Here is a 22,761-nt window from a genome sequence, read left to right as displayed (position 1 = left end):
TCTACGGAGTAAGTACCAGGACAGCCAGAGATACACAGAGAAACCCTATCTTGAAAAACCAAAACCAAATATACAAGAAACCACTACCACCACCACCACCACACACACACACACACACACACACACACACACACACACACACACACACCAGTGCCCTCATGGGAAAATGAGTCAGAAAGGATAAACTGACTATTATTCTCACAACCTTTGAAAAGGTTTAATTAAAAAAACAAAACAAACAAAAACAAAACAAAACAACAACAACAACAAAACCCAGAAAAAGATACAGGTAACTAAAAGTCCAGGGATTCTGGATGTGTCTGGAGTGGCTCCTGGAATTTTCTAGGATTACAGATTCATTTGCTCGAGGTCTTAATTAAAATTGCCCACAGGTTCACTCAGAACTGCAGCACGGTGTATTTGGCAAACAGGAGGGCACAGACACACGGGGTTGAGTCTTCAGTGGTTCATATCTATTTACAGCCTACCCCCATGGCTTAGAAACCTCCATCACTATAAACTCAGCCTGCATGGAATCAGGAATGGAGGATAACCACAAAATGAAAGGCAAAGGCTTTACTGCCCAGTCAGCAAGTCACTTCCCCCTCATTCTGGGCACACTCCACTTAGGGCCAGTTAACGTTTTAGCTGCCTAGTCAGACATCAGTAGTACTAATTCAGGAACCTAGCAGGAAGAGCAGTGCTCCCACCGCGGACATGGGGTGGGAGGCCACCAGGTACTACTCTTCAGCATGCAGCTGCACAGTGACTCATTTGATGCTGGAGAGTCTTTGTGTTAAAATTATATATATATAATTTTATTTGAGGGGGAAGGGTCTCTCTCTAACCTAGAAGAATGTAGCCAGGGCCTGTCTTGAACTTGCAGCAATTCTCTTGCCTCAGCCTCCTGGGTGCTTTTAAATTTAGTAAACTGTGTTTTTTAATCCACCACTGTAAGCTGCTTGTGTTAGGCCCATATTCATGTTAGTACTGACGGGAATGATGATTAGGATCCAAGACACACAGAAAGGCGCACAGTGACACGGACCACTCACTAGTGATGAGTCAGCAAACTGTTGGAAAACAGAGCTTGTAATAATGAAAAAGGCCAGAGTTTTGTAACCAATCACTTATTTTCTTTTAAAAACACATAAGCACATTAACGTTTTGCTTTTTACACCATCTAGAAACTATAGAACAGTACCACATTGTGCATTTAACCTACTTATCCAGAAGGGAACTCCACATGTCATAAGAATCTACCCATATAAGGAAAAAGGAGACAGCTAATAGCATAGTCACAGGTACAACGTGAGTCCAAGCAAGCACTGATTCTTTGACGTCACCTTTTCCATTCACCAGAGTGGAGAGTAGGAAAGAAAGCAAGGGGCAAACGGGGCAAGAGTCACCTACAGAGGACTAATCACAATCCATTGTTACTCTTGACAACTATAGTTCAGGGAGTCATAGGACAGCATCATTTGACCAACACAGTGTGGAGAGGGTTGTATGTGTGTGAGTAAGGAAAACACAGTAGAGGGAGAGGGTTTGAAGAGAAAAATAACAAGTTTTACCCTATTCCCCCCCCCCAAATACTCTTCACTGATACAAGCATCTGTGCTAACCCAGAAACCCCACAAAATGAATCTTCACAATGTAATAAAGCTTCAAGGGTTTTGTTCGTTTTTCAACTGAACTAGGAGTGGCTGTTACAATTTTACCTTAACAGTTCAAAACAATAACAACGTCACGAACAGTCCTTCTCCCTGTCCACAGCACACTAGTGTTGCTAAGGACCATGGGAGGAGTGCAGGCAAGAAATTTAAGAGAGAGCGTTGGAGAGACAGTGAGGCGGGGCCCTGGCCTTTCTTACAAGTCCACACCTGTCTAGCAGTGCTGCTGGCTGCCCTCTGCCTCACAGTAGCACAGATGGACAGGAGTCAAGTGGAAATTAAGCTCAAAGGTACACAAGATGGGACTCAATCAATAGACGCTGAATCCAAGGCAAACAATAGGTCGTTTGATTGTCCTCCATAGGTGGATGGCACCGTACAAAAAACTGAAGCTGGCATTGGTTTAATAAAATAAACCGAAGGCTTGCTACAAGGAAACATAGTCAGTTGTAAAGTGATACGGTTTTCCCCACTTCAGGGTAAACTCATCTTGTTCCCCCTCACTTCCTCATCCACTGTAAGAAAGAAAATATATCCTGAAGGTTGTTTCTAGAGGCAACGCAGTATCAGTTCTGAAAGTCCACGTAAGGAGGCATGGGGGCCACGCCCATCGGCACCTCTTCTCCATCAGGCCAACTTAGTACTGTTCAGCTCTTTCAAGTCTAATGAAATGAAATGCTTTTGTTTTTTAAATATTTATTGAGCAGAGTGTGGTCAATGCTGGCTGGAGAGCTGATTTGTAACACTGAATACCACAAACTGATGCTATAATATAAGCAACTCTATCTCACGTAGCCGTGTGTGTTGACATTGTATAAATGTGAAGTGGGCGGGTTGGGAGCGTCAGGATTCTTCCTCATCACTGATAACCTGAAACACATATTTAAGTGAATGACCAGCAAAAACCAATTAGACCAAGTAATTACTGTTTTCAAAATTCAAGCTGGTCTCTATTTTCACCTGGCTAGTAATGACACTGGCTTATGAGAGTGGACAAAGTATGGTTTCTGTAGTTGAGGGAGATCAAGATTCAATACAATCAACTTTTAGTCGAAGAAGTTATCTGAATTTTAGATACCAGAGCATATTGTTTACAGTAAAAAGTTCCCATTGAGGAGGAAATTTTTATTAAACTAGTAAAAGAATGACAGCCTAAAACATATTTATGAAATAGTTTATAATCACTTTGGAGAACCCCGGGGTTTTAATATCGTAATGTCACAGAGAGTGTTATTTCTAGATTCTAGATTCTTTTCCTCAGAATAAGAAGTCTCGGTAAGTTACTGCTTGGAAAAATGAATTGGGAATACAGGATTATTTTCAAATGATGCAAAGTGATAGGAAATGGAGTCAGAGGGCCAGAAAGACACAGCCCTGAGTCATGTGATCTACCTAGTGCCCTGTTCCTGCTGCCAAGGCCACGTCCTCGGCCAGCTACAGGACTCCTCTGCACTCTCTGACTCACTGCTAAGGGGCTTTAGTTCTCACCTTGCCTTAGGTTCCCGTTCAGAAACCAGGGAACCACGCTGGAAAGACACCGCCTCCTGACAGGCAACCTGTAGGGAGATGCAGCTAAAACAGCAGAGACCTCACTTAGAGCGTTGGGGAGTCATGGCTCCTAGGAGGTGAGGCCCCCTCTGAGAGTTCATCCGGGTCCCTGTGGAGGTACTGGCGTTCTTTGCCACTGCGTTCCCGAATCTACAGCTAAGCAGCTTGTCTAAGGAGTCTAACAGTGGGGGGCTGGAGATTAAAAAGTCTGCGCATGGCCATTACAGCCAACTCTGGGATGAGGGCGTCCTCTCTGAGCATACCACTGCCCCTGTATGAGAGGACGCCATCAGTGTGACACTGGCACGTTATGGCAGCCTCGGCGTTTACTTGCTGACAACAAGCTCCTACTATCTCTTTGCACTGCATCACTTTCTACACTAGTATAAAGTGAAAAGTGGATCTTATTCTTTTTCATTCCCGTTGGGAGTATTTTAAACACTATTAAAAAATGGGGTCCTTTTCAAATAAAGCTAAAATGAGGAGTTCTAAGGCTGTGATCAGATGTACTGTTACTTCTGGTTAGTCTATAACGCGACAGTGGTATGTTCCATCGAGAGTTTCAGGGTATAGGCGAGTTCAAGAGAACGTTAATAGGCCACTGTTGACAGTGCCTAAGACAGATGAAACCAAGGAGGGAAAAGTGCACATTAACTTTTTCAAAGGAAAAATATTAATGCATATGTTGTTTCCCAGATTGTTTTGATGAAGTTATCTCTTCAGAGTTAGGAGGAGATGCAGCTGGAGTATTTAAATACATACTGGGGCATCTGCTGTGGTAAGCTAGACAGCATGTAAGTCTTACTTTTGAGTAGTCAACAGCACAAACACCAGAAAAGGAACACACTCCTATCACTGCATCATTTATGAAAGAAATAATACTGACTAGGGTCTGGAATCCTAATGGGCAGAGAAAGACCAAACTGGCCACATAGTAGGGGTCAACTGTGTGAGTCTGTGTGTGTCACCACACACTCACTACCAGAAACATAAGTTTACAATTCAGATGGCTCTGGATACACAGTACCACTGACTTTATTTGTACAAGAAATAACTGCTCACTGAACTTTCCTATGTATTCTTAATCATCGCTGCTGTTACCTCAGAAACCTGTGAAATCGATCTACCCCCAGCTTTAAAGTACAAAACCCCAGAAAAGTTAGGGAAAAAAAAATTCTAAACAGAAATAATGCAACCTTTAATCTACCAAGGGTCTCTAAATTGTTACCACTGATTATTACAAAGTATACAACTTATTTAAAATTTTGTTTTTATTTTAAATAATGTTTGCGCTTTAGTTTTGGGGAAGGGACATGCTTGGCAAAACACAGAAAGCAATAGAACCTACAACATTGTGTGAGCTTTCGGAGTGTGTGTGGGTGTTAAAAAATCTCAATTCAGAAAGGAGAAAAAAATTGGAACCTTGTCAGAATACAAATGGAAGAAACTTTCTAAAAGGAAGTTGATGGGTTAATCATTTGGATTTTAGCAGTGCAGTAACTTTAACCCAGGAGAGCTAATGACAGGAGGGCGAGCTAAAGGACAGTAGACACGTTTTCTTGAAAAATAAAGCAAGTGTTAACTGCTGTCTTCTAGTCACTTGTTTGTCTAGAGTTAATCTGAGAAGGGTGCAGGCAAAGGGACCCTCACTAGGCTCCTCTGTGGGACTTCATCCAGCTCGGAGGGGAGGGGGCATTGATGCAGACTTTACTTTTTCCTGGCATTTACATTAATTTTATTAAATAATGACTCTTCCCTCACCCCCACCAGTGTTGGAGAGAAAACCCAGGGTCTCAAGAATGCTGGGCAATCATTACTACCAATGATCTATATTGCCAGTCCTGAAGAATACTAAATTTGATACTAACCATTTTCAAGAAAGTCAAATGCTGAGTGTTTTTAAGCTTCTCTAGAGAATTCGGGAAGGAAGGGGGTGAGATAAAGAAGTGAAAACGGGTATTTATACCCTGGATTTTCTAATAAATATAGTTTTAAAAGTACGCCCAGGTTTAGAGGGCCCCAATTTAAAAACAGATTTCTATCACTGGAGGTCATAAAAATCCCTCATTTACCTTTTAATACTGCTGGGCTTAAAAATGGCTGCCAAGATCTTTTGTGGCAATGCAATATGAAGGAGGAAGGGTTTGTTCTACATGCTCAAAAATACAGTCCCCACAAAACTTAACCTGATCAAATTCTGGCTAAAGTAGATGAGACCAGAACGGCAAACATCTAACAAAGGTGTGAGGAGTCTAAATAGCCTGTCTCTCCATGTGGTCAGTAAAGACTACAATTCTCCTCCATGCACAAGTGCGGGGCAGAACTTCACTGCTGTGAGTAGCACGTGGTGAACGGATCTGCACTGTTCCTAAAGACACAACCGTCAGAAGCCCTTCTCTGAGTGTCCACCAATGCGAAGCAAGTGTGATGCCTGGTCATGACAGTGACACTTGGGACTCTAGAGCAGCAACTTAAAATTTAGCAATAAAACTTTGGCTTAAAGTTAAAATGAAAGAGGGAGAATCAAAGTGGTACAAGGTGTTTCCTAAAAGAGGTATGTGAGCTTGACCCTCAGAAATGCCAGCCAGCCTTCGTTCCCCTGCCCCTCACAGGAGTAGTATCATTCCTTTATGGTTAAGTTTCATAAATAATGAGAAAACTATGTAACGAATACATCCTATTCCCCACCCACCCCAAGTCCATCCCAAATGAGAAAAGTCACCCCAAATTAAAAAGTAGCTTTGTGGAGGAGGGTGCTGCTCCAAGCTGCACTTTCCCTGCAAGTGCTGCCAGTGCCTCTGTGCTGGCTAGGAAGGAAGGGAAAAAACGCTCCATAGAAACTGACAGAAAATTTAAAAACCAGCGCCCAGCTTTCGACAGTGAAAACCGGGCCAGGCGGAGGTTGAGTTGTCTCCATGCGTCCATCAGAGGCTCCTTCCGATGCCTGCGCTTTACCCTGATGGGCTTCTGTGTCTTTGTGATTGTAAACAATCCATAAGATAGTAGGTTTTTGTTCCTTAAAACATCCTCTGATTGGCAAAATGAAGTATTGTTTTAAAAATAGAAAATGAAGATTAAACCAGAAGAAAAGAAAAGAAACACAGTGAGCCTGCTCGGAGTCCATAGGACCCGATCTGAAGAGCCCGGGAACGTGTTCTGTTTTCTCCTGTTCTCAGCTGGAAAAAGGTGCTGGAGGTTGCGTTGGTCGAGGAAAGAATTGTAGAGTAGAAACCAAGGATGTTAATCTAGACTTCAGAGAATTCAAGTGTTAGCTTCGTCATCTGTGTCTTCTATCAATACCTTAGTGTCGCGGGTCTTGGACCTAGGGTGACCAGGAAATAAACATGCAGCTGCGTTACGTCCACTCTTGTCACCATCAAGCAAGCACACTCAACAGGAACGCTCTACTATGGATGGTGAGCTAGTAGGGACAGCAGTAGGTTATGCTTAAGCAGACAGAGCAGTGCTCAAAACCAAACGTCTGAGTTGGAGGACTGGCCACCCAGTGACAGCGCCAGGAGCCTTGGTGAGACTGTTAGTGCTGCTTACTGTCAATCGGCCACTTAGAGGGCTGTGCAAAATTCGTGTACTGTAGAAGACTAGAGTAGGTAACCCGAAAATGTCCTGCAAGTTGTCAACCCCAAGAGTGAAGGTAGTGCCTGTGAAAGGAGAGGTGTGCCACTTGACAGTTGGGGGAGGCTGAGGATGTGTAAGATTGCATGAACTGTACTGTCAGAGTGGGGGTTCAGCTCTCACTCTAGATCCCCATGCTCTCTGTACATAAGCCTGTTCCTCGAAATGTCTCCCTCTGGGTGACATCTAGCTTCCCAGGGTTTCCCTTTAAACACCTGAAACCAGAATCCAGCGGCAAAGAGCCTCCCTTCTGTGCCTAGACTGCCCTCTGCTGGTAGCTATGAGACCTTCACAGTGAGCTGCTCTGGCCTGCCAGCATTTCCTTCAGCCAGAATGCCAAGGCCTTCCTCACAGAAGAATGCATGCACATGGCTCTTTTCACTGTGGTTTCTGCCTCTTTACTTTTCCTCCTGCCTAAGACTCAGTTTCCTGCTTTTTGCCTTTTCTCTTCTCTACTTTCTTTCCAGAAAATTCCCAGTCTCTAACGAAAGCCTTGGAGGCTGTACTCTACTCTGCTGTGCTCCGAGTCACAGGACCTCCTGCTCACTCCCTTTGTGTTCCTTTTAGTCGGACTTGAAGATCCCCACCCAAGTCTCTGCAATAGCCCTCACGGCAGTCTTCCGGCCTTCCAGACTGCTCTTTCCTACCGCATTGTGAGGTGTCACTAAAATCTTCTTTCTTGACACTCTTCTTTGAAAGAAAACGTTTCTTTCTTGCCTACAAGTCAAAGCTTGGAGTTTTCAGTCTTTGGCTCTAGTGTAGACCAGGCTGGCCTTGAGCTTGCTATGTGGCTAGGACCCTCCTGCTTCCACTGAATGCAGGGATTATGGACACGGCCCGCAGGCCTGGCCCGCCTTTGACAGTTCAGATGTGTACACCCAATTATTTTTTCTCACTGCTCTTCTGGACACATGCTTTTCCTTTCCATTCTTCCATTTCCACATACATAGTCTTTATCTTATCCAAACATTGCCTTACCATCAGAAAAATGTGCAACTTAAGTCTCTTTCATTGTAGTCTACTCTGCTATCTGGTCTCTGTAAATTTTAGTGCAGGCACCCTATGTCCTCCGTTTACTACTACTCTTAGGAACACAAAGTAAACGGCCAGTAAGACTCCTAGTTCTGTATTTAATAAGATAGCTTCTGCTTGCTGGTTCTTTCTTTCTGTGAGGATACTGGGTAAGTGTCACAAATAATGAATTTACTCTTCTTACTCTCCCTTTGAGCTGTCCATCCCAGTGGACAGAACAGCGGTAACAGAGAAATTAAAGGATTTGGTCAAGGTTGCACAAATGATAGGATTTCTAAACTAACTCGAAGTTTATCTGCACATAAAACACACCATACTCAAAAATCAGGTAAATCATTCTCCAACAGATATTTTCCTATGGTCTTTTACATCCACATTTAGTAGACAATGCACTGGCATTTCTGATGTGCTCATGAAAACATGCCAGAGGCCTGACTGCATGGAGTGGCCTGTTACTGCTGTCTGGAGAGGAAATATGGCCGAATGTCAGCAACTGCACTGGTCCAGTCTACTAGCTGCTTAGCTAATGTTACCCAAGGTTAAAGACTACAGGCGCACTCTGCTCAGAAGTGGGGGTTCTACGTACTGGGAAGCGAGGCGAGGCCGGCGCAGGGATATGCTCTGGTTGTACTTCCATGAACGGTTCTTCTGGCGATTTCGCACCCCATCCTCCTGGTCCATCATCTGCTCAAGGAGTGTCTGGTCATCGGCGTTCAGGGGGGCCACAGAGATGTCCCGCACGGCACGGAATTCACCACAGTTATTTAGATGCTCATTCTCCAGGCGGAAGAAGTTCCACACAAATCGCCTAAACAAAATGGGGTACATACATTCATGTTAGGATCTGAATACATCACCACCTGTAAACCTCCAGGAAGCTCAAGTTCCTGCTCACTGAGAAAAAAAACAAAACAAAACAAAACAATTAGAGGCTAGAGTGTTGACATCACAGAGAGGGCTAGGGAGATGATGACTCAGCTAGGAAAGCACCTGCCTCACAAGTCTGAGGTCCTGAGTCTGGATACCCAGTGGTGTGCATTTGTCATGGCAGCAATGGCAAGACAGGAAGCAGAGAGAGGCGGATCCCTAGAGCCAGCCTAGCCTACCTGGTGAAGTTCCAGGCCAATGAGAGACCCTGCCTCAAACAAAAGGAGGAAGGTACCTGAGGAATAACCCATGAGTTTACCCCTGACCTCCACATGTGCCCCCGCCCCACGCATGCGCACACAATAGACAAAATGAAAGAGAAAGATGGTGTACGATGGGCAGTGGGGAATAAGAGTTGACTTCTGGAATATAACCCCTCTTTATCCAATAAGTATTTACTGAATGTTTATTAAAAAGGAAGAAATGGCACTGAGTGACACAGATATAGTCTCTGCCTTTATTCTAGTACTGAAGACAGGTGAGTAAATAATCAGCTGTTAGGTGCTCTGTAGCCATCTGAGCAGAAGAGAAACACAGAGTACCTCGCCCTAAGGCTATTTAGGGAAACTGACTTCGACAGACCACAGCCAAAAGTCTGAACAACACCAGAGGGAAGTCACAGGAAACTCCTGGAGACAAGTGCTCATGAAGGGGGAACTCAAGGACAAGGCCGACTAAGAAAGCACTTTTGTTGTATTGGAATGGAAGCCAAAGTCTGTGGGGCCAGAGAGGAAACACTGGTTAAAACAGCAGGAAATAAGATGGAGAGTCAGGAGAGGAGCCATCGACACGGCCTCAAGAGCACTGGAAAGAGCCCACACTTCACACTGGGGGGCTGAGGAGACGGACAAGATTTACTCTAAATGGATTACTCTACTGGCGCGAGTGACTAGAATAGGGAGAAAAGCAGAGGGACCAGTCAGAAGGCCAGGGCAGTAGCCCAGGAAGATGGATGGTGACGGGAAGCCAACACTAGAGACCTACTATGAAGATGAAGCAGACAGGACTTGTCAAGCGGTCTGAGTGAAGCAGATTTCCTCCTGTAAGGCTCCAGCTCCCTACTCACTGGACACCCACATGGAGAACTCAGCAGGTGGATGGGCATGGAGATCAGGGCGGAGTTTAGGGCTTTAGACTAATCTGATTAGAGGAGACAAGAGTGCAGAGCACCATCCCAACACTTAAGACTTGTCAGTGAAGGAGAAGACAAGCTGGGGAGAATGGAGAACACCATTTCTGAGGAGCTGAGTGAAGACACTGCTTTGCTGAGAGACAGAAGATAAGCAGAGAACCAAAGGCAAGAGTTCTCAAAACTGCATGATCCAGGGGCTTCATGCTCTGAAGACTATGCAGGTTCGAATCACGGCTCCATCAGTTACTAGCTGTAAGATGACGGGTAAGTTCCTCTGCCTACGCTTCTGTGTCACCAGGAAATGGGATAACAACGGAACTTCATCCTGGCTGTTCAGACTAAAGAACAGTGACAGAGGTATAACTGGTGTCACAGAATATTTGGTCTGTACTTTTTATTATAGCTAATTTAAAAATTGGATTAGTTTGAGGGTTGGTGTTGGAGGTTGGTCAGATGTATTTTAATGCTAATTACTGCTTGCTGTCTCTGCCCCATCTATACCTTGCCTAAGTGCCAAACCTGTTTGACCAATAAAAGGCCATCACACCTGGGCAGGACAAATGGGATAGGTGTGGCTAAGGTTCCCAGGCTTGGGGAGACAGAATTTTGGTGGAAGGGAGACAAGAAGAAGGCTGTGCCATGGGTTACGTGGAGGAGAAGCACATGGCTGCTGTGGATAGAGATTTGGCCCAGATGATGATAATTAGCAAGTATTTGGGATTATGGATGGTAGGTAGATCAAGAGAAATTATTAGAAGCAGATGGCATGGGATTGGGCCAGGTATCCCATACCTGCCTCAATATGGGAAGTAGTTTAGGGGATTAATATCTGCCCTACTCCAGGTTAACTAAGGCTATTTTAAAATATAACAGGTGTCTGTAGCTTGATTGTTAGTGGGTTAGAAAATGCCACCATAATAATTACAGGCCTGATAATAAACATTATTAGGCCATGCTTGTAAATTAACCACAACAGTTAGAAGGATCAGCATGTAGAGGTGCTTGAGTACAGGCCAGATAAACTGGGTTTGATCCCAGGATCCCACAAGGTGGTAGGAGAGAACTGACTCGGGTGTGTGTGTGTGTGTGTGTGTGTGTGTGTGTGTGTGTGTGTGTGTGTGTGTTACTCTGATCTTCACACGTGCAGTGCCAATGGCATGTTTGTGTCTATGCTCACCATGCACATATATAGACACATAAAAGTTGTCTTTAAAAATGGCCTAATTTCAGTATCGGGAAAGGAAGAACAAGAAGAAACGAGAGTAGAGACAGCCAAGAGTACAGAGAGTGGCTACCGTGGAGGCTTTCAGGCTTAGACCTACAGACTTGGGGAAGAGACGTGGGAAGAGCTGACAGATGGTCTAGAGAAAACAATGGCATCAACAAATGGGCACATGAAGGAAAGAGCACACTTCTACAAGCTGTCCTCTGACCTCCACATGCACACCACACACATGTACCCACACACGTACACACATGCACACAAGATAATAGTAAGTATGCAATTAAAAAGAAGTATATCACATATACCTTAAAGACTGTGTGTTAGAGTATAGCTTGATTAGTATATGAAAATACACTGTGTAACTGCTATTCTGCAGCATGAAATGCATTACTACACAGAATGCCACCTATAGGGCTCCCTACCAACTTCTAGAGATCATATCTGTTGCAGTTATTTAGCTCTGTGATCTACCTGTAATTGATTCTGTATACCGAATGTGACAGGAGTCAGATTTATTTTCTTCCATACAGATATGTCAGGTGCCTCATGTTCTGTGCAGCTACTTTTGTCAACAGGTGGTGTCGTGATATATATGGATGTCTCTGGATGCCACATTCTGTCTCAGTGCACTGCTTGTCTAACCTCTCTCAAACAGTGACTGCCTTGTTCTCTCTCTATGGCCAGTCTGCTGCTCAGAAGATTACTCTAACTTTGTTCTTGTCAGAACAGTCTTGGCTATCCTTTGTGCTTCTATATAAATTACAGAACTGCCAGGCACGGTTGGCATATACCTGTACTCTCTCAGTACTTGGGAGGGAGGCAGAAGGATCAACACACACACACACACACACACACACACACACACACACACACACACACACTGGGGATGGGCTTTAAGTCTTGCTTTCTCTGCCTGCGGGTCAAAATGTAGCTCCTGCACCGTGCCTGGCTGCCGCCATGCTTCCTAGCATGATCCTAGCAAGGCTCCAATTAGATGCTTCCTTTTATAAGCTGCATGGGCCATGGTGTCGCTTCACAGTAAGAAAACAGTAACTTAGACAGACATTAAACCTTAATTCATAGAATGATGCTAAATTTTGAAGTATTAACCTTTTTAGATATTATTGGACTCATTGTCTAATGTATCCAGGGTTTCTGCAACTATGCTACAAGACAACATAGTAACAGCCTTTCTGGAGTATCCTGTGAGGTTTACGCTGGCCACATAAACTGAGGCATTTCTTTGTTTGTCATTCTCCTTTGAAGTACTTTGTAAAAAAATAAAAAATAAAAATTTAACTTTAACTATCTGAAAGAATTTCCTGGGTCTGGAGTTCTCTTCATGAAAACTATTTTGGTATAGATTAAAATTTTTATGTCTTCAAAAGATATAGATTTCTCACATTTTCTTTTTTTCTTTTTTTGGTTTTTTTGAGACAGGTTTCTGTGTAGCCTTGGCTGTCCTGGACTCATTTTGTAGACCTGACTGGCCTTGAACTCACAGCAATCTGCCTTCCTGAGTCTATTTTGTTATTGATTATGGTTAACTATGGTTTGTTTTTGGAGGACTTTGACTATTTCATATAACGGTACTTATAGTATCTTAAAAAACAAAAAACCTCCAGAAGCAAAGGCACAGGTAGGCCAGGCCTGATGTTGTGAGAGCAGAGAGCTGTCCCAGCCCCTCTCTGGGAAAGTAGGCCCCACTTCTCCAATGGGCAGCATAGGTGCTTTGGCTCTGGGAGCATAGATGCAGGTAAACTGGCCCTGACAGCATGAGAGCTGACCCTGTTTCCTGCCAATGGCAGCACTGGGTAGCCTAGCTGGAGCAATGCTGGTGGTGTGGATAAGAGAAAGCTAGCAGGCTGACCAGCTCAGCTGTCACTTAGGCCCAGATCTAGGCCTTTGAGTTGTCCCACCCCAAAATCTACATCATCTGTGAACTGTTGGAGGACATGAAAGGGCCAGTCCTGCTGATCCAGAACTGTAGGATCTCCATGACACAGGGTAACGGGGAGGAGTCTACATGAGGAGCTAATATTGATGGTGCCACAGAAGCCAGAGACCTCAAACCAAACCAATGACTCATTGCAATGAACATTTGCGAGTGAAGATGGGTATGCCATGGGACACACTGTGACACTCTACAGCTTCTATGATGACATGTTTTCTATGCTTAGTTTTTATTTTATTTTGTTTGTGCATTTTTTATTTTCTCTTTTGGGGGGAGGGAGGTTGCAACAGCAGATATGAGGGGACAGGGAGATGAGTGGGGCTTGGGGCATGATGTGAAACTCACAAAGAATCAATAAAAAGTTTAAAACCAAACCAACCAACCACCACCACCATCAACAACAAAGCAACTCCAGAACCTTCCTCCTATGCTATGGATTGGATGTTGGGCTTTGTGGATGTTGGTTGTACTTTGCCTTTGAGCAACATTCCCAGCTTTTAAGATTTCTGACAGATGTGCCATCTTCTGCCTTACTTTCCCTTGATTAGTCTTATGTAAGCATTTTAACAATTGTTACTCTTTTAAAGAATCTGTTTTTGTTAATATTCCCCATTGCACATTAATTTCTATTCTGGTAATTTCTAATCTATACATTTCCTTCTTTTGGGTTTGATCTGCTGTTTTAATTTTTTTCTAATCTATTAAGCGTTCTACTTTTCTAATACATACATTAAAAATTTTTTATATGTACATTTAAGGTTATATTTCCAGTAACTTTTTAGTTGTATTTTACATTTTCTTTTTCTTATCACTTTCAATTTCAGCCTATTAAAAATATTTGAACAGTTTTGTTATAATTTTAACTTTGACTCCAGGGCATCAGACATCATAATGGTTTGACTCTGAATTGCTCCCAAAGGCTCATGTGTTGAGTCTTTCCAGTACTACTTTGAAGGCTGTGGAACATGTAGGAGGTGGGGCCCAGCCAGAAAAGGTTATTTGGGACCTTTGAAATTTATACTTGCCCCTAGTTCTGGCCTCCGTCTTCTGGTCCCTGGCTCACTGTGAAGGAGGAGTCTCCATCACGTGCTATGTTACCATGCCCTGCCATGTCATCCCTGCCGGACTCAAGACTCTCAGAAACCTTCCTTTCTACCCTGTGCCTGTTGGTTTTCTTTCACAGTGAAAAAAGCAAGAGATACAAACATGTTTTGGTTCATTTCTAAATGTCTGCTATTTTTAAATCTATCTTTTTGTGGTGGTGGTGATGATGATGGTGAAGATACTCAAGACACAGTCTCACCATGTATCTCTGGCTGGTCTAGAACTCTTTATGTAAACCAAGCTAGCCTTGAACGCACAGAGATATACTAGCCTCTGTTTTTCTGAGTACTTGAATTATGCCCAAATAAACTTTTTATTTCACTTAATTGTCTTGTGTGTATGTGTGTGGACATGTATGCCATAGCTCATGTACGGAGGTCAAGCACAATTTCCTTTTACCATCTGAGTTCTAGGATCATTAGACTTGGTAGTAAGTGCCTCCTCACCTGTTGAGTCAGCTTGATGGCCCAGGACTGGGAGTCTTTTAAAAGACTCCTTGATAGATTGTTCAATGGTTTGCTTACCGGAAAACCTCAAGGGGGGCAAAGACAGTAGCAATGATGTCCCCAACATTAGGCTGAACAGATGTAACAGTAATAGAGATTTGGATAGTCCAAGCAAAGCGCAGTATCACATCTTCTATGATGGCACAGTAGTAGTAAGCCTAAGGAATACAAGCAGATAGAGGACGTTTCTCACTCTTTTTCTCACAAAGTACTCAACAGTCTATCAGCTGTTGAGACCTACAGCTGTCCCACCAACAGTTTCACGGAGAAAATGGTATATAGGCTTTAGTTTCCCTAAATAGTGCAGTACTCAAAATGAAACAGTACTGAGTTTCAGAAACCATTCAACACATACAGTCCATGCCCACACTGTGCGTGAGACTGTCCTCTAAGCTAAATGAGAACCCTGTCAACTGAGACGGCATTCTAGGAGAAACAAGGTAAGCCAGTGCCTAAGTTCCTAACACTAAAGGAGATTGACAGATTTACTCATTGTACCATTTATACTTAAATTTTCAAAAAATTTAATCCACATATAATACAGGTTTGTCTTGGTTTCTGATGTTAATAAAATGAGGCACTGATTTCAGAAACATGACTAAACATAATATTCAACTAATCTAGCTTAATTACCCAAAAGCCTTAAATATATAACTGCCAATAGATCCTAACACTCATGGATTTACTTATTATTAAGCAAAATAGCATTTTAAAGTGTGTTTTAAGGGCTGTGGCATTTTGGTAGCTAGAACTGCTAGGCATTAAGCTGTAGTACTTATTTAATTTACTTTTTAAAAGTATTGCTCTTTTATGAGCTTGAGTGGTTGCTGGCATGTACCTATGTGTACTGTGTGTGTGTGTGTGTGGTGCCCTTGGAAGCCAGAAGGGGACAATGAATCCGCTGGCACTGGAGACACAGATGGTTGTGAGCTGTCATGAGGTGCTAGGACTGAACACAGGTCAGTGAGTGTTTTTAACCACTGAGCCATCACTCCAACCCTATTTATTTAATTTTAGCAAACTGTATTAGTCACCATTAGACGGTTAACAGGAACCTACAATCAATCCCCTTGCACTTCCCTCTTTTCCATTCCCTAGAGACAAACATTTATAATTATCTAGTCTATTTACCCTCTGAATTTTAAATACTATGTGATTACTGTTTGGACTAGTCAGCTTAGACATTACCAATGGACTACTGATTAGTTTTTAATTTAAAGAGTCAAGTTAGTGTACAATGAGCAATAGGCTTCAGTGGGCACTGTCAGCATCTTTACTCTCCGCACCCCTGCCCGACTCCCTGCCCTCACCCCTGTTCTTCCCCACCAACAGCTCGGCTTTTATTTTCATGTCACATGTGTGTCATCACTCCCATCCCCTCCTCCCTCACAATCTATTTAGAACCCTCTTATGGTCCCCTTACTAGTGTCTTAACACATACACACCCCAACGTGGGTTCCCCACATGAGAGAAAGCAGGCAGAATTTTTATAAGGACTGTAACAGGATTTTATAATGAAGGTTCATTAGATTTCACAAATGGTTTCTTCACTTTTTTCTTATCAATTTGCAATTATAATTTAAGAAAGTATATACTTTTTTTTCTAGGACTTTAAAACATATAATAAAGAAAGTAACTGAAAGATTCTATTTACTAATCTCATTATATAGGAACCAGTAAATGAGATCTCTTTATAACAGAAAACAGACTAGCATTTATGTAAAGACACACTGAACTTAAGCAATCAGCCTGAGAAAGAAATGTGCTGCAGGGTTTACTGTACACCACAAGCAGTAATAAAAAGCACACAGGTGGTGAACATGAACGTAGCTTTACCTGGCCTTCTTTTCTCTTTTAAAATGATACTAGGGATTGAAATCTGTGTCTTGCCCCTGCTAGTGCTTTACCAGTATGCTATTGCCTGGCCCAGTCCCTTTTGTTTCCTTTTCACTGAGAATTATACAAATATGTTGAATGCCTCGCAGTTTCCACGCAGGATCTCCGCTCTCACTCACTGGCTCTCCTGAAGTTACCTCATGTGTAGCACACTCTGCCTGCCCACTATTCTCCAGTTCTTGCAAACAGCCTTATCTAGTCAATGCTACACAACCCAATACTTTCCAAACACAAATGTGACATAATAGTGACACTTTGGTACAGGATAAAACATTACTGGCTCAGTCTATATGTTGTTCTCCATAGCGGGACTTCAGTCCTGAGAACATGCCACGAGTTAACGTCATCCAACACCCTGACCTGTGCGTCCCCGGCATGCTGGCCCATTAACTAGCTTAGTTAGGGCACAACTGGGATTGGAACGCACACGCGCAGATTCCTAATTTACTGCTTAATTTTTTTTCAAGGTCTAATCCTGGTATTTACCTTTACTAAAATCATCTGTGTAAAGACACTTTTGTTTCTTTGATTTAAAATTCAGCTTCCCATATCCCTGTATTCTAAAATGCCAGTAAAATCCTAAAATTATATATATATATATACACACATACATACATACATATATATATCCCCTGTCCCCGGCTGGGTTGACACTAGCTTCTAACAAATTTCCCATTGCATCTACCAAATAGCAAACGTGACATTTTTTTTTTTAACTAGGCCAGTATCTTGGATAATTATTTTTTAAATTATATTAGTTAATATAATTAGATCTTGAGTCAGTAGTGTTCTATGACATAACTACTGATTGATATATCTAAATTTTAAATATTTTTTCCTTAAGCATGAACATTCCATACATACCTTTTGAGGGTATACAATTTCTTCCCGGAGGAAAGTATTTTCTCCTGCATTCTTATCAAAGAGACCCCAGTCCATCTTGAGATCCCAAATGAGGGTATAGCAGGAACTGATGACATAAAAGACGACCCATAGGTAAAAGAACACCTTGCTGTCAGAGTGACCTCGTTCTGGAGAAAGAAAAGGAAAAAGCAAAAAGGAAAGAGAAACTTACCAGATTGAACTGAAGTTCCTAAGAACAATTAAAGATAGATTCTTTATAGTGCTTCCATAAGCAATCATTCTTAGAAGAATCATTGTCTAATGAAGGTTAGTAATAAATATGACTCCTTTTAGGCACAAAAAATCATTGAACTAATAGACTAATATAAACTAATTATATGTTTACCAGGAGTTTGGGCAGATCTATAACGAAATCTGTTCCATTTCAATGTTGGATGTTATAAACTTGTCATTTAAACTTTTGCCATTAGGTGGCAGCTTAGGGTAAGAGATCGGGAAGAACCATCACAAAGACTGCAGCTTTTTCTCCAGGAACTCTTGGGTTTTTTACTCCAGAGCATTTCCTTCACACATCTGATTCCGTCAACACTTACTATGAGGGCAATCAGATTGCTCCAGAGAAAATGCCTGAAAACACAACAGACCCTTGAGGCATTTACCCTTTATGCTCATGAAAACGGAGCCTGATTATTTTTGCCTTTTTTTAGAGACATCACTAATACAAAGGCCTAATCTGTCTTCACGCTACCAACAGTACTCTTGGCTTTATTCTGAGAACACCATGAGCACATTGAGAATAAAACTGATTTGTAGCATAGTTGTACAATGTAATCTTCTCGGTCTTCAGTGCCTCCTTTGCTCTCCTTCAGTAACTCCCAGAGTTCCCATGATGTTCTCCAGTTTCAAGATACAGCTAGACAACCGAGGATCTGGTTCTGAGTTATCAGGAAAGATAATGACACACATGATCTAAATTCAAAATCTTTTAAATTTTGGTCAGTTTCTCAGATGGTTATCATGTACTCACCACAATTTGTTCTATTAAAATAAACAAGTATATATTAATCATCTTAAGGTTCTTAATGTGTTCGATATAATATGCCCCAAAGGTAATTAATAATCTACGGAGCGACAGACATTTGCTATAAGAGTAAATCTGAGTTCAAATGAAGTACAAAGAACTGAAAAACATCAAGGAGAATGGGAGTTTCCCACAGAAGGAAATGAGCATCAGTAGCATTTGTGATATTTCTAGAAAAAGAAATAAACAGTATTGTAAAAGCCAGGCGGATGAAGTGAGGTCATTCAAGGCTGAAGACACTTTTGGAAAGGCATGGAGTGAGAAAGTATGCTATGCTTAAAAAGTTAAAAGTCATCTCATCTAGGGCAGGAGATACAGCACGTAAGACAGCTCGTAATGACTTGAAATGACTTGGTAAAGACATGTGGGACTTGACTTCAGAATGCCTTCTTGGGCCTTAGGATAAGCACTTTATTTTAGAAAAGTAAATCCTCAGACATTTACGGACACCAAAATTGCATAGTTATAAAAGAACTGATACCTTGCGGGTTTAGAACAACTCAGTATGAATCAGCTTGTGAGATACATACTGTTTGCTGAAAGAATCATTATTAAGCAGCAAGTTATATAAATTTATAATTAGGTATATTAAAAGGAGTTGATACTCAGAATCCACCATATCTTCGTGGTGTTACACTTTATTCTTCTACACCCTTCCAAGGCTGTATACATTCTATCTGTGTGATGGAAGCCCTGTACAATGTTGGTCTACTATGCATCTTTTTTTCAAATCCACACTCAACAGTCAGCAGCCTAAAACTGGGTCTCACAGAAGTATTTATATCACGGAAATCAGCAAACACTAAACTCAGAGTCCCCAGTCTCCACTCCCACCCAAGAGCTGGCTTATTGGACAATACACAGCAGCATATCATTTCTTTAGCTTCCTTTTAGTCAGTCAGTAGGAGGGAAAGACAAGTGGCTCTGACTGAATCTATCCAAAAGAGCAGAAAGGCTCTTCTTAGATAAAAACTAAATTTCAGGTTTAAATGATAGTCATAAAAGTCTTTTTCAAGGCTGGGCGTGGTAGCACACACCCTTAGTCTCAGCACTCAGGAGGCAGGCGCAGGCAGATCTCTGAGAGTTCGAGGCCAGCCTGGTCTACAAAGCAAGTCTAGGACAGGAGGACAGGCAGAGTTATTTTGCAGAGAAAATCTGTCTCTGGAAAAAAAAAAAAAAAGGTTTTCTTCAGAAGCATATTGGTTTGAATATTTATATTAGAACACTGACTATGAATTGTAAGTACCTAACACATTATAAATTATCTAGGTGTATTTGGATCTGTTCAGAGGTCAGCTAAGTAGTATCAATTATCAATTATGCTTCACAGATGCATTAAAACATGCAGACAATTCATCTACCAAGGCTTGTAAAAGTAAAGCCAATTTAGGAATGGAATGGAACCTACTTTTTATATTTCAAAAATAAGATGAACATAGAGATTAAAAGACAAGTAGTTTGATGGTAAATTATGCTAGCCATGTTTAAAATAAAATGTTTATGATAAGCTGTGTATTCTATAAATATTACTTCAACTTTTCCAATAATAATCTATTAATTGGTTTGCTAGTAAGTGAGGATTTGCACAGGTATATATTCATGGGGTCACAAATTGGTGTTTATCAAATGAGTGTAGGTAGTACAAGCCTTATGACTGAAATGCTTTTTATTACTTACTGAAGAAATAATTAAATGCAAATTATTGTCAGCAGAAAATAAACTAATACTGAAACAAAACACAGTGTGCTAATTTTCCTGCATTTCTAGACTTTTTTCCTCGGGTCTTTTAAAATGGTACAATGGTTCAAATAGCTCCCTCTTTCTAAGTCCATTTATTCTATGTAACTTCTAGGAGACACACACACGTAGACTTGCTGACTTTTAAAAGAAACACAGATTCTTACAGGATATTTCAGGGTCAGTGATATTTTACCCCCAAGACTTCTAGGGGTGTGCATGTGCTACAGTTTGGTCTCATTTTTTATCTTCCCCATTTCCTAATTAAAGAATGCTTCCCCTAAGTCTTCCTCCTTCCTCACTCTTCAGGGAACATACTGAAGACGTTATCACTTCAGGCAAGCAATTACCCCTTATTCTCTCTTGGCTTACCCTGCTAGTCCACTTTAGCAATGGTGAGACTCACAGAAAATCAAGTCATTGCTATTCTACCGGAAGAGTCTCCCTTACGCATCTGTCACATTAGAAGCGGAATAGATGGAATAAATTTGTAGAAATGACAGCTATTGAATTCGAAATAAAAATAAATTTCCTAAGAGTTACACAGCCACAGCCATGAGAGGAGTGGAAGGTGAAGTGATAGGCAGGGAACAAGAGCACCACACAGCAACCACTCTCTCTCAGGAAGGGTAGTTAAAGTGACACACATGAAGGGAGTGAACAGTCTTTTCACTCGAAGACGGACCTGCTCTGATAATGACCACATTTTATCCTAAAAGTAAATAAAAATAAAATACAGCAGTGTACAGAGTGGGCATTGTTTTCAAAGCCCAAACCTTGGAGTAAACTGAATCATACCTGAGCTTAGCACCTACAAAATCTACATTTATTCTTATAGTCCATAAATCAAACCACTAAATATACAGATAACCTGCAATATATAATAACGTAAAAGCCATACGCCCTCAGAAGACATTACAGTGTGCGTTTTGACAGGCACATGCTTCATGACACTCTCACAACAGGTAGCGGCAGTGGGCACAGCCCAGCAGACATGAGGGCATGACTTCAAGCAGCTGCGCCTCCCCAGCACACAGCCACGATGTGTGCTTGGCTGAGTGCACACAACACATTTCGGCTACAATATTCTCAGTACGCACACATTGAGACAAAAATGGGACTAACTAAGCCTAAGAGGGAAAGAGGGAAAGAGAAATAGCAATCCTATTTGAAAAACTTTTGTACCTCAGAGCCCCTCTCACATTCACAGTGACAGGGAAATTCTAGGAGTTAAAGAGTGTCATTAAAAATATTTCTAAGAGATGGGCGTGGTGGCACACACCTTTAATATCAGCACTTGGGAGGCAGAGGCAGGTGAATCGCTGTGAGTTTGAGGCCACCCTAGTCTACAGAGCGAGCCTAGAACTGCCAAGATAACACAGAGAAACCCTGTCTTGAAAAATGGAAAAAACAAAACAAAACAAAACCTAAGATAATGCAGAAAAAATAATTTAAAACTATATACAGAGGCTAATGGAGTGGCTCTGTGGCAGAGTGATGCTCTGCATGTGTGACACCTGGATTCAACCTTCACAGCAAAGCATGACCCAGCCAGGCAGTGGTGTCACACACCTTTAATCCAAGTACTCAGAAGGCAGAGGTAGGCGGATCTTGGTCTTTTCCAGGCAAGACAGGGCTATACAGTGAGAGTCGGTCTCAAAAAAGCCATGCCCAACCCCAAAACAAACCAACTATACACATATTATTTCAAATTATTATTGTATATAAAATGATGATTACAGCAAACGACAAAGGTGATTATTCCAAATGAGGGAACTCATTTAGCTTTACTGCTGTATATGTGACAATTATAGTAATATATATGTGCATATGTGTGTATATATGTGTTTGTGTTTATATTTATCCATGTTTTACTTGTAAAATTTCTATACAATTTATTTTTATTTTCAGTGTACGATGCTTGCTGCACTATGTATGAATACCACATGCACGCAGTACCCATGGAGGCCAGAAGCTTGCAAATTTCTTTAAAAGGAGAAGGGAAGAAAGTAGGCAAAGAAAAAATAGTTTGTTATCATGGTGATATTTATAAATGATCTGTTGTTTTTATAATATTAAATTATATAGGAATTCTTTTATTCAATAAAGGGTTATAACTTACATTATTTGAAGATTAACTTCAAAGGAGAATCAGGGATGTGCTGAAGAACAAGTAAATGCTACGTCTAAAGAGGAGAGATGGTGCAGACAGACACAATTGTAAGTACAAGCAGAGATCTGTGCATGGAGAAAGAAAGCAGCGTTTAGGAGAAGCAACAGCCAGGAGCGGCTTCATGATGGAGCTGCTACTTGAACAGACTCCCGAAGAGCCTTCAGGTGAAGGGGCTTATGGGTGCAGAGAAAACCACTTCCAGTGAGTGGAAACCACTGATTCAAGACACGACCGTCTGCCGAATGTGAGGCAGATAGTATCCTAGATGCTAGCTAC

At 41.8% G+C, this 22,761-nt stretch overlaps 1 protein-coding gene across 1 annotated transcript in view; it reads right to left on the bottom strand.

Moving 5' to 3' along the window:
- Window positions 1–1,074: 1,074 nt before the first annotated feature.
- The window catches only part of XPR1 (xenotropic and polytropic retrovirus receptor 1), a 144,694-nt gene continuing 123,007 nt past the window's right edge, over window positions 1,075–22,761 (bottom strand). Inside the window, exons 12-15 of the mRNA XM_084785911.1 lie at window positions 17,495–17,661; window positions 14,753–14,892; window positions 8,473–8,694; window positions 1,075–6,543 (exon numbers count right to left, since the gene is read on the bottom strand). Of these exons, the coding sequence (XP_084642037.1) occupies window positions 6,483–6,543; window positions 8,473–8,694; window positions 14,753–14,892; window positions 17,495–17,661 (590 nt within the window). The 3' untranslated portion in view covers window positions 1,075–6,482. The remainder of the gene's footprint in view (window positions 6,544–8,472; window positions 8,695–14,752; window positions 14,893–17,494; window positions 17,662–22,761) is intronic.

This window comes from Acomys minous, assembly GCF_964271855.1.
Source record: "Acomys minous genome assembly, chromosome: 1".
In the NCBI taxonomy this organism is placed as follows: domain Eukaryota; kingdom Metazoa; phylum Chordata; class Mammalia; order Rodentia; family Muridae; genus Acomys; species Acomys minous.
The sequence above is the reverse complement of the archived record's forward strand: the minus strand, read 5'-3'. Positions and strand labels throughout refer to the sequence as shown.